This window comes from Benincasa hispida, chromosome 3 (assembly GCF_027475165.1).
Source record: "Benincasa hispida cultivar pf3 chromosome 3, pf3_genome.v1.1, whole genome shotgun sequence".
Classification (NCBI taxonomy): Eukaryota; Viridiplantae; Streptophyta; class Magnoliopsida; order Cucurbitales; family Cucurbitaceae; genus Benincasa; species Benincasa hispida.
Genome location: NC_143480.1, coordinates 16,003,742 through 16,013,318, shown reverse-complemented (window position 1 = coordinate 16,013,318; position 9,577 = coordinate 16,003,742). Strand labels below are relative to the sequence as shown.

At 42.6% G+C, this 9,577-nt stretch overlaps 1 protein-coding gene across 1 annotated transcript; it reads left to right on the top strand.

Annotated features, from left to right (window-relative positions):
• The first annotated feature begins 5,343 nt into the window (after positions 1 to 5,343).
• On the top strand, positions 5,344 to 9,365 carry LOC150037060 (uncharacterized). The gene is made up of 7 exons (XM_090311866.1): positions 5,344 to 5,455; positions 5,554 to 5,738; positions 5,844 to 6,008; positions 6,105 to 6,589; positions 7,337 to 7,435; positions 7,519 to 7,595; positions 9,265 to 9,365. The coding sequence occupies exons 1-7, from the start codon at positions 5,344 to 5,346 to the stop codon at positions 9,363 to 9,365; spliced, it is 1,224 nt and encodes a 407-aa protein (XP_090167992.1).
• Positions 9,366 to 9,577: the final 212 nt, after the last annotated feature.

Below are 9,577 nucleotides of genomic sequence, written 5' to 3'. Positions count from 1 at the left end.
TTTTTAAAATGGGATTTGGTAGTTTGAGTTTTATTTTTATGGGAAGAAGGAAATTGGGGGTTGTTATATTTATCCTTTTGTTTTGTTTGTAAAAAAAAATTAGGGTTTAAGGATTTGGTTATTTAAAAGGGGGACCTTGTCATGCGTGAAGTAAAGAGAAAAAAAGGGAAAACTCTTTCTTCCTCCCAACCGCACGCGAGATCCCTTTCCTTCAAGCCTTTTTCTTCCAACCGCGCAAGGAGCCCCACCGCCTAGCCGTAGCCGCCATCGACCGCGCACCAGAAGGCGTCGTCGGTTGCTCGAGTCACGTCTCAGGCCACGCCATCACCCTCCTTTTTCCGTTCTCATTCCATTGCAGGGCTCAGTCGTGCGCCTAGCCACCACCCGTGCAGGTCAGCGTCGCTTGTTGCTGGACTTTCGCCTTCAGCCAGCCGCGTCGCACGCCGACGCCTCCGCCACCCGAGCCCTTTTTTTCCATTCCCGTTCGCCAGCCACCGGCCTAAACCCAAGCGTCGTCCACCAGTTCTGGTTGTCGCTAGATCATGGTTGGTTCCGCTCGATCTTTCTGTTTGGGGGTAAGTTTCGGGTTGTTTTGGTAGCTCATCATCATTGGTTATTCTTTGGACAAAGTTGATTTACCCATGGAATTTTGTGGTTGGATTCAGGAACTTGTGGTGGTGAAGGAAGTTTCCAAGGAGAGTGAAGGTTCCTTTTGGGGCAGTTCGGTACCCTTAGGTAAGTGGATGCAGTTTCTATGCATTTGTAGAATGGGTTATGCTACTGTGATTTGTGTCAAACCGTTGTTGTTATTGTGTGGCCAGGTTGGACTATTCATTTGAAGTGTTGGGAGTTCGTTCGAGTGTATGGGTTTCGTTGCATTCGTGCTTGCATTGAATTTTCTCGTTGTGTCAAACGTAGGTAAGCGATTTACTAACGGTACGCCCTCAAACCTAAGCATGCGTACCACTGGTTCTAATTGGAATGAAATATCTTGATATGTCTATATGGATGGATGAGTTGTGAACGATTATGTAGTCTTAGCATGATTTATGACGTTGGATGAATGCTTATGTCTTTATGAGATTGCTTAGTGTCTCCATTGGGCTATGCACATCGCATGTTCGGGCCCACACCCTATGCTTATGTAAGGTGTCCCCTTAGGACCAACACTTATGTTTATGTTAGTACCCACCGAGGTCACTACTTATGAAAGTATGCCTTCAGGTTCGCCCCTTATGCCTATGGTTATGCCTATTCCTATGATGTTGTTGTGCACTCGTGTCCCGATGGGAAGGCTAACAGATCACTAAATGGGCCCAGTAGTGGGTCGTTTACTGAGTATACGTATATACTCACCCTTTTTCCTCTCATATTTTCAGGTAAAGGTAGAGATAGACCAGCGTATGACAAGAGAGATCTGTGACCTTGCCATTTGAACGAGTTAGGTGTTAGGTTTCATTTTGCTAGTGTCTGGTCTAGGAGTTAGGCGTTAAAAAAAAAAAAAAAAAAAACCTATGATTTCTCCTTAATTTCATTTATTGATTTATTTAATTGCTATTTATTTTAAAGTTAGGTCAGGGTACCCTAAACAGTAAATCGTTTTGTTTTTGTAAATTCCCGTTTTTCTTTTTTTTTTTTAAGTTCTCTTCCCTGTTCCTTTGAGTTTTATTTAATGTAATTTATTTATTTATTTTATTTTATTCCTTTATCTCTTTTACCTAAATATCGTTTGAGAAATGTATTGCCAAACATATGCATGTATAGAGTAGCGTCCTAGAAATATATTCAAAATTAGGGTTGTTACAATTGGTATCAGAGCTTAAGTTTTAGGTTCTGTAGACTGACTTACATCTTGAATCCAAACTATTCCTTATGGCCACAAATGGTTCTCTCGTCATCGCCAGGCATGTCGTTTAAAGTTCTTTAGGGAATTATGTATGAAATCTTACTTGTTGTGCAATCGTTTGATGGATTTCCCTGCTAGTGTTTGTTAAAGCGTTACATGTGGTTATCAGGTATGGCACCACAAACTAGAGGAAGGGGCAGTCGAGGTAAGAAAGTAGTTGGGGAGCAGGACCCTGACGTACAAGACTCTGAGGTGCAGAGCCAAGAAGTACGGGACCTGCCACCTCGTGACCCTTCTGGGTCAACCTGGCAAAGGGTTAGACCAAAAAGTGGGCCTCGAACTTTGACTGTGCCCCCGCCAAGAGGGCCATCCTCAGAAATTCTAGTAGAGTATATGGCCATGGCTGTAGCTATTGGGAATGTCGTCACACAGGCTGTAGTAGGGCAATTAAGGGATATTGTGGCCAAGTAGATAGCTCAGCACGCACAGTCACAACATGTGTCATCCTCGTTGATCCCGTTACCACAAGTTTAGAACCAAGATAGGGCCCCAAATCGGACGGTGGCAGGCCCTTCCTTGAAGGCCGGATATTTATGGGACTTCAAGAAGTATGATCCTCCGATGTTTAACGGATATCTATGGTTGTCCTCTGTGGAAGGGATTTTTCAGTACATGAGGTGTCCAGAGGAGCAGAAGCTGCAGTGTGTCGCCTTTGTTCTCATCGATAATGCCAAGCGCTGGTAGCACTCAACTGAAAAAATGATAGAAGCCAGTGGGACTAGTTCAAAAAGTGGTTTTACGAGAAGTACTTCTCTGCTCACGTGAGGTACAACAAGTAGGCTGAGTTTATGAATTTGAAGCAGGGGACCATGACAGTAGAGTAGTACGAGGAGGAGTTTGACAGAGTGTCTTGCTTCGCCTCTGATCTAGTGTCTACTGAGGCAAAGAGGGTTGAAAGATTTGTGCAAGGACTTCGAGACGGGGTGTAAGGTATTGTGCAAGCTCTTGAGCCTCCCACCTATGCAGCAGCACATGTGGGCTATCCTTTAGGGATAGAGTTCCTAAAGTCCTTGACGGAAGAACCTGCCCTAGGCCCGAAGAGAAAAGCTGAGTAGAAATCATCGGGACCTCCGAAGAAGGTTCAAAGTACAGACAAGTCGCTAGGGCACGTCCAACAATAAGTTACTGCTTCAAGAGGAGTCTGGAAGGAAAGACCAGTGTACAAGTCGTGTGGGAAGCATCATTGAGGATGCTGTCTGATTGGCACGTGAACTTGCTTCAAATGTAAGCAGGCAGGGCATACGGCAGACCAATGCCCTAGTAGTGGTTCTGAAAGTGCAGGGGGTCAGCCCCCGAGTTTGCATCAGGGTATTTCAAACCGACAACAGTAGTGGATTGGGTCTATGCCACCAATCGTCGAGAAGCTGAGCATTCTGGAACAGTAGTGACAAGTACGCTCCCAATCTTGGGACCACTATGCCTTGGCATTATTTGACTCTGGCCCGTCTCACTCTTTCATTTCATCGTTGTTCGTAAAGCATGCTATGCTAGTTTTAGAACCCTTGGGTTATATTTTATCAGTATCTACACCGTCAGGAGAAATTATGATAGCAAGTGAAAAGATAAAAGTGTGTTAGTTAGAAATAGTGAATCGTACCTTTGATGTGACTCTAATAGTGTTAGACATGCATGACTTTGATGTGATTCTGGGTATCGATTGGTTGGTTGCCAATCATGCTAGCATAAACTATTCTCGTAAGGAGGTGATTTTTAACCCCCCTAGGGAAGCCAGTTTTAAGTTCAAGGGGGCTGGGACGGTAGTTTTGCCCAAGGTGATTTCAGTGTTAAAGGCCAAGAGTTTGATTAACCAAGGTATCTGAAGTATCTTGGCTAGCGTAGTTGACACTAAAGAAATTGAGATTGCTCTAACCTCTAAACTAGTTGTGAGAGATTATCCTGATTTATTTCCAAAAGAACTTCCAGGCTTGCCTCCACCGAGGGAGATTGATTTTACGATCGAGTTGAAGCCAGACACTATTCCCATATCCAAAGCTCCATATAGAATGGCTCTGGCCGAATTGAAAGAACTGAAGGTCTAGTTGCAGGAACTTCTTGATAAAGGGTTCATACGGCCCAATGTATCTCCGTGGGGTGCTCCAGTGCTGTTCGTAAAGAAAAAGGATGGATCCTTACGCTTATGCATAAACTACAGGGAGTTTAATAAGGTAACCATCAAGAACAAGTACCCATTTCCTAGGATTGATGACCTATTTGACCAGTTGTGGGGAGCTGCTGTATTTTCCAAGATTGACCTATGGTCAGGTTACCACCAATTGAGGATAAGAGATGGTGATATCCTGAAGACAGCATTTCGATCCAAACACGGACATTACGAGTACATTGTAATGTCATTTAGTTTGACCAATGCTCCAGTTGTATTCATGGACTTGATGAATAGGATGTTCAGGGATTTCTTGGACACATTTATAATTTTTTTCATTGATAACATCTTGGTCTATTCCAAGACAGAGGCGGAACACTAGGAACATCTTCGGAAAGCCCTAGGAATGCTGAGGAAAAACAAACTGTATGCAAAATTTTCAAAGTGCGAGTTCTCGCTACAAAATATTTCCTTTCTTGGGCATGTGGTGTCAAAGGACGGGATTTCAGTGGATCCAGCAAAGATTAAGGCCGTTACAAATTGGCCCCACCTTACAATGGTCAGTGAGGTGCGCAATTTCCTAGGGTTGGCTGGGTACTATCGTAGATTGTAGAAAATTTCTCTAATATGGCCACACCGTTGACTCAGCTAACCAGGAAAGAAGCTTCATTTGTTTATAACAAAGCTTGTGATGATAGTTTTCAGGCCTCAAGTAGAAGTTGGTTTCAGCACCGGTTCTCATGGTACCGATGACTTTGGAAATTTCGTGATCTACAGTGATGCTTCTAAGAAGGGTTTGGGTTGTGTGCTTATGCATCATGATAAAGTGGTTGCCTATGCATCTTGCCAATTGAAAAACCATGAGCGAAACTATCCTACTCACGACTTGGAACTAGCAGCAGTGGCGTTTGCCCTAGAGATCTGGAGGCACTACTTGTATGGGGAAAGGATCCAAGTTTTCACCGACCACAAGAGTCTGAAATACTTCTTCACCCAGAAAGAGCTAAACATGAGGCAGTGCAGGTGGCTCGAGTTAGTAAAGGATTACGACTGCGAGATCCTCTACCACCCAGGTAAGGCGAATGTGGTGATCGATGCCCTTAGTCAAAAGAACGCTCATTCAGCCGCTTTGATCACTAAGCAGGTTCAGTTATGTAAGGATCTGGAGCGAGTAGAGATTGCAGTGGCAGCAGGGGAAGTCATTTCGCAGCTAGCCCAGTTGACAGTACGACCAACCTTGAGGCAGAGGATTATTGTTACACAGTAGGGTGATCCAGACCGTATACAGAAATTTCATCAAGTAGGGTCAGGCCAAGCCAGTGAATTTTCTATGTCGATGGACCGAGGCCTTCTGTATCAGGGACGGTTATGCGTACCTGCAGATGATGGCCTGAAAGGGGAATTGTTGACAGAAGCTCACAACTCCCCATTCTCGATGCATCCAGGCAGTACCAAAATGTACCAAGATTTGAAGCGATATTACTGGTAGCCCAATATGAAAAGGGAGATAGCTAACTATGTCAGCAGATGTTTAGTCTATCAGCAGGTAAAGGCCTCAAGGCAGAAGCCAGCAGGCTTGCTACAGCCATTGGATGTGCCAGAATGGAAGTAGGAAAGCATGTCCATGGATTTCATTACGGGTTTTCCCAAGTCAGCGAAGGGCTTCTCGGTGATTTGGGTTGTGATAGACAGGCTCACCAAGGTGGTGCATTTTATTTCAAGGAAGCCCACGTACGCGGTGAGTAAGTGGGCTCAGCTATACATAAAGGAGATAGTAAGACTACATAGTGTACCAGTGTCAAGTGTGTCTGACAAGGACCCTCGTTTCACCTTTAGTTTTTGGAAGAGCCTCCAGGCAACCTTGGGGACGTGGTTAAACTTCAGTACAGCCTTCCACTCCAGAAGGATGGGCAAACAGAATGCTTGAATCAGACGTCGGAGGACATGTTGCGCACTTGTGCGTTGGAGTTCTCAGGGAGTTGGGACTCCCACTTGCATTTGGTAGAGTTTGCTTATAATAATAGCTATTAGGCTACTATTAGCATGTCGCCATTTGAAGCTTTTTACGGTAAAGGTTGCAAGTCTCCTGTTTGCTAGGGTGAGGTTGGTGAGAGAAAACTTGTGGGAACCGAGCTAGTGGAGTTGACAAATGAAGCCATGCAGAAGACCAGGGCTCGAATGCTAACAGTGCAAAGTAGACAGAAAAGTTACGCTGATGTTAGGCGTAAAGATCTTGAGTTCGAGGCAGGTGATAAAGTGTTCCTGAAAGTGGCCCCAATGAAGGGTGTCTTGAGATTCGGAAAGAAGGGTAAGTTAAGTCCGCATTTTGTAGGGCCATTCGAGATCTTGGAGCAAATCAGCCTTGTGGCTTACCGTTTGGCTTTGCCACCGTCTTTCTCCGCGGTCCATAATGTTTTTCATGTACACATGCTGAGGAAGTATTTAATGAACCCGTCTTATGTGGTGGACTTTGAGCCCTTGTCGTTGAATGAAAACTTAAGTTACGAAGAGAAGCCTGCACAGATTGTTGTAAGGGAAGTGAAAGTTTTGCGCAACAGAGAGGTGCCACTAGTGAAGGTTCTGTAGTAGAATCATCAGTTTGTGGAAGCAACTTGGGAGCGAGAGGACGAGATGAGATCACTGCATCCAAAGCTCTTCCAGGACTAGAACTTTCGAGGACGAAAATTCCTTAAGGAAGAAAGGTTGTAACGTCCCGAAATCTAGGTAAATTTAAATTAATTCATGAAATTATTTGTTTTCTTTTAATTCAAGGCCAAAATTTAGGCAATTAAATCATTTGTTGGGTTTAGTTTAATTGGATGTTGTTTGGAGAAGATTTTTTAAAATGGGGTTTGGTGGTTTGAGTTTTATTTTTATGGGAAGAAGGAAATTAGGGATTGTTATACTTTTTTTTTTTTTGTTTTTTTTTTAATAAAGAATTAGGGTTTAAGGGTTTGGTTATTCAAAAAGGTGACCTCAGGATGCGTGAAGTAAAGAAAAAAGGGAAAACCCTTTCTTCCGCCTAACCGCACGCGAGATTCCTCTCCTCCAAGCCTTCTTCTTCCAGCCGCGCAAAGAGCCCCATCGCCTAGCCGTAGTCATCATCGATCGTGCACCAGAAGGTGTCGCCAGTCGCTCGAGTCGCGTCTCAGGCCACGCCGTCACCTTTCTTTTTCCATTCTCGTTCCACCGTAGGGCCCAATCGCGTGCCTAGCCGCCACCCCATGCAGGTCAATGTCGCTCGCCGCTCGAGTTCCGCCTTCAACCAACCGCGTTGCACACTGATGCCTCCACCAGTTGAGCTCTTTTTTTTCGTTCCCGTTCACCAGCCATCGGCCTAAACCCAAGTGTCGTCTGCCAGTTCTGACGCAGACAGTTCTGGTTGTCATCGGATCGTGGTTGGTTCCGTCCGATCTTTCTGTTTGGGGGTAAGTTTCGGGATCTTTTGGTAGCTCATCATCATTGGTTATTCTTTGGCCAAAACTTATTTACCCATGGAATTTTGTGGTAGGATTCAGGAACTTGTGGTGGTGAAGGAAGTTTCCAAGCAGAATGAAGGTTCGTTTTGGGATAGTTCGGTACCCTTAGGTAAGTGGATGCAGTTTCTATGCATTTGTAGGATGGGTTATGCTACTTGATTTGTGTCAAACCGTTTTTGTTGTTATGTGGCCAGGTTGGACTGTTCATTTGAAGTGTTGGAAGTTTGTTTGAGTGTGTGGGTTTCGTTGCTTTCGTGCTTGCATTGAATTTTTTCGTTGTGTCAAACGTAGGTAAGCGATTTACTAACGGTTCACCCTCGAACCTAAACATGCACACCACTGGTTCTAATTGGAATGAAATATCTTGATATATCTATATGGTTGGATGAATTGTGAACGATTATGTAGTCGTAGCATGATTTATGACGTTGGATGAATACTTATGTCTGTATGAGATTGCAGTGACTGTTAACATCTCCATTAGGTTATGCACATCGCATGTTGTGAGCCTTCGAACCCACACCCTATGCTTATGTACGGTGTCCCCTTGGGACCACAATTTATGTTTATGTTAGTACCCATCGAGGTCACTACTTATGAAAGCGTGCCTTCGGGTTCACCCCTTATACCTATGACTATGTTGTTGTTTTGCACCGTGTCCCAATGGGAAGGCTAACAGATCACTGAGTGAACCCAGTAGTGAGTCGCTTACTAAGTATACTTATATACTCACCCTTTTTCTCTCATGTCTTCAAGTAAAGGTAGAGATAGACGAGCGCATGACAAGAGAGATCCGTGACTTGGCCATTTGAACGAGTCCTTTCTTCTGCGCTTAGGTTTCATTTTGCTAGTGTCTGGTCTAGAAGTTAGGTGTTTAAAAAAAACCTATGATTTCTCCTTAATTTCATTTATTGATTTATTTAAAGTTAGGTTAAGGGTACCCCGAACAGTAAATCGTTTTGTTTTTGTAAATTCTCCGTTTTTCTTTTTTTGAAGTTCTCTTCCCTGTTCCTTTGAGTTTTATTTAATGTAATAAATTTATTTATTTATTTATTTTCCTTTATCTCTTTTGCCTAAATATCGTTCAAGAAACGTATTGCCATGCATATGCATGTATAGAGTTGCGTCCTAGAAATATATTAAAAATTAGGGCCGTTACGTAAAAAGATATTTAAAATTATTTACATGCAAAAAGTTCCAAAAGTACAAGCACTTTTGGAACTTTTTTGCTATAAAGTGTAAATATCTTTTTGATTTTTCTATTTATAAGAATTTCTCTTTTAAATATCGTTTTTACCAAATATATATATTCATGCTAAAATTGTGGGATTTGCTTAAGATTTCATTATCTCAAAAACTACGAAAAAATAGAATAATATGATAATATGGATCTATAACTTATTTTTAATTAAAAAATGAGCGTATATTTCTTTTTGGTTCTTTGTCTTCCAAACAACAATAAAAACTATATATATATAATAGTATGAGAATATGAACAAAATTTATAACTATTTTTTTAAAAAATAGAAATTTAGTAGAGTGAATGTACAACCTCACAATTTGATGGACGAATGTGGGAAAGAAGAGGATTTAGTAACAATTTTGGGAAGAAAAAAAAAACGTGTTGGGAGAAAGTAATCTATGAGTTTGTGAGAAGTAAACATCGAAATAGGGGAAGAGAGTAATCACATGAAAGAGGGGAATGGAGTAAGAGGAAGAGAGTAATCTGTGATATTTGTGATCTGAGAAGTTTGAGTTGTGGGTTTAAAAACACGTAGGCGAGTGGCAAATGGGATTAAAAGCAGATGTGACGAGGCCTGCAGATCGAGACTTCAAGTCTCAAGATGGGCAGACGTCATGTTGCGAAATCGACAATTAAAGAACACAAAAAGGGAACATAGAGTAGGGAAGATCGACACACAGATATACGTGGTTCACTAACAGTGTGTTAGCTACGTCCACGGGTAGAGGGAGAACAATATTATTTCGAGAGAATGTTTTCAGCATTACATAAAAAAACGGCACCTCTAGGTTAGAGAGTTTACATATGTTCTAAACCCTAGGGTCAAAATCGTAAATAACTACAAATAA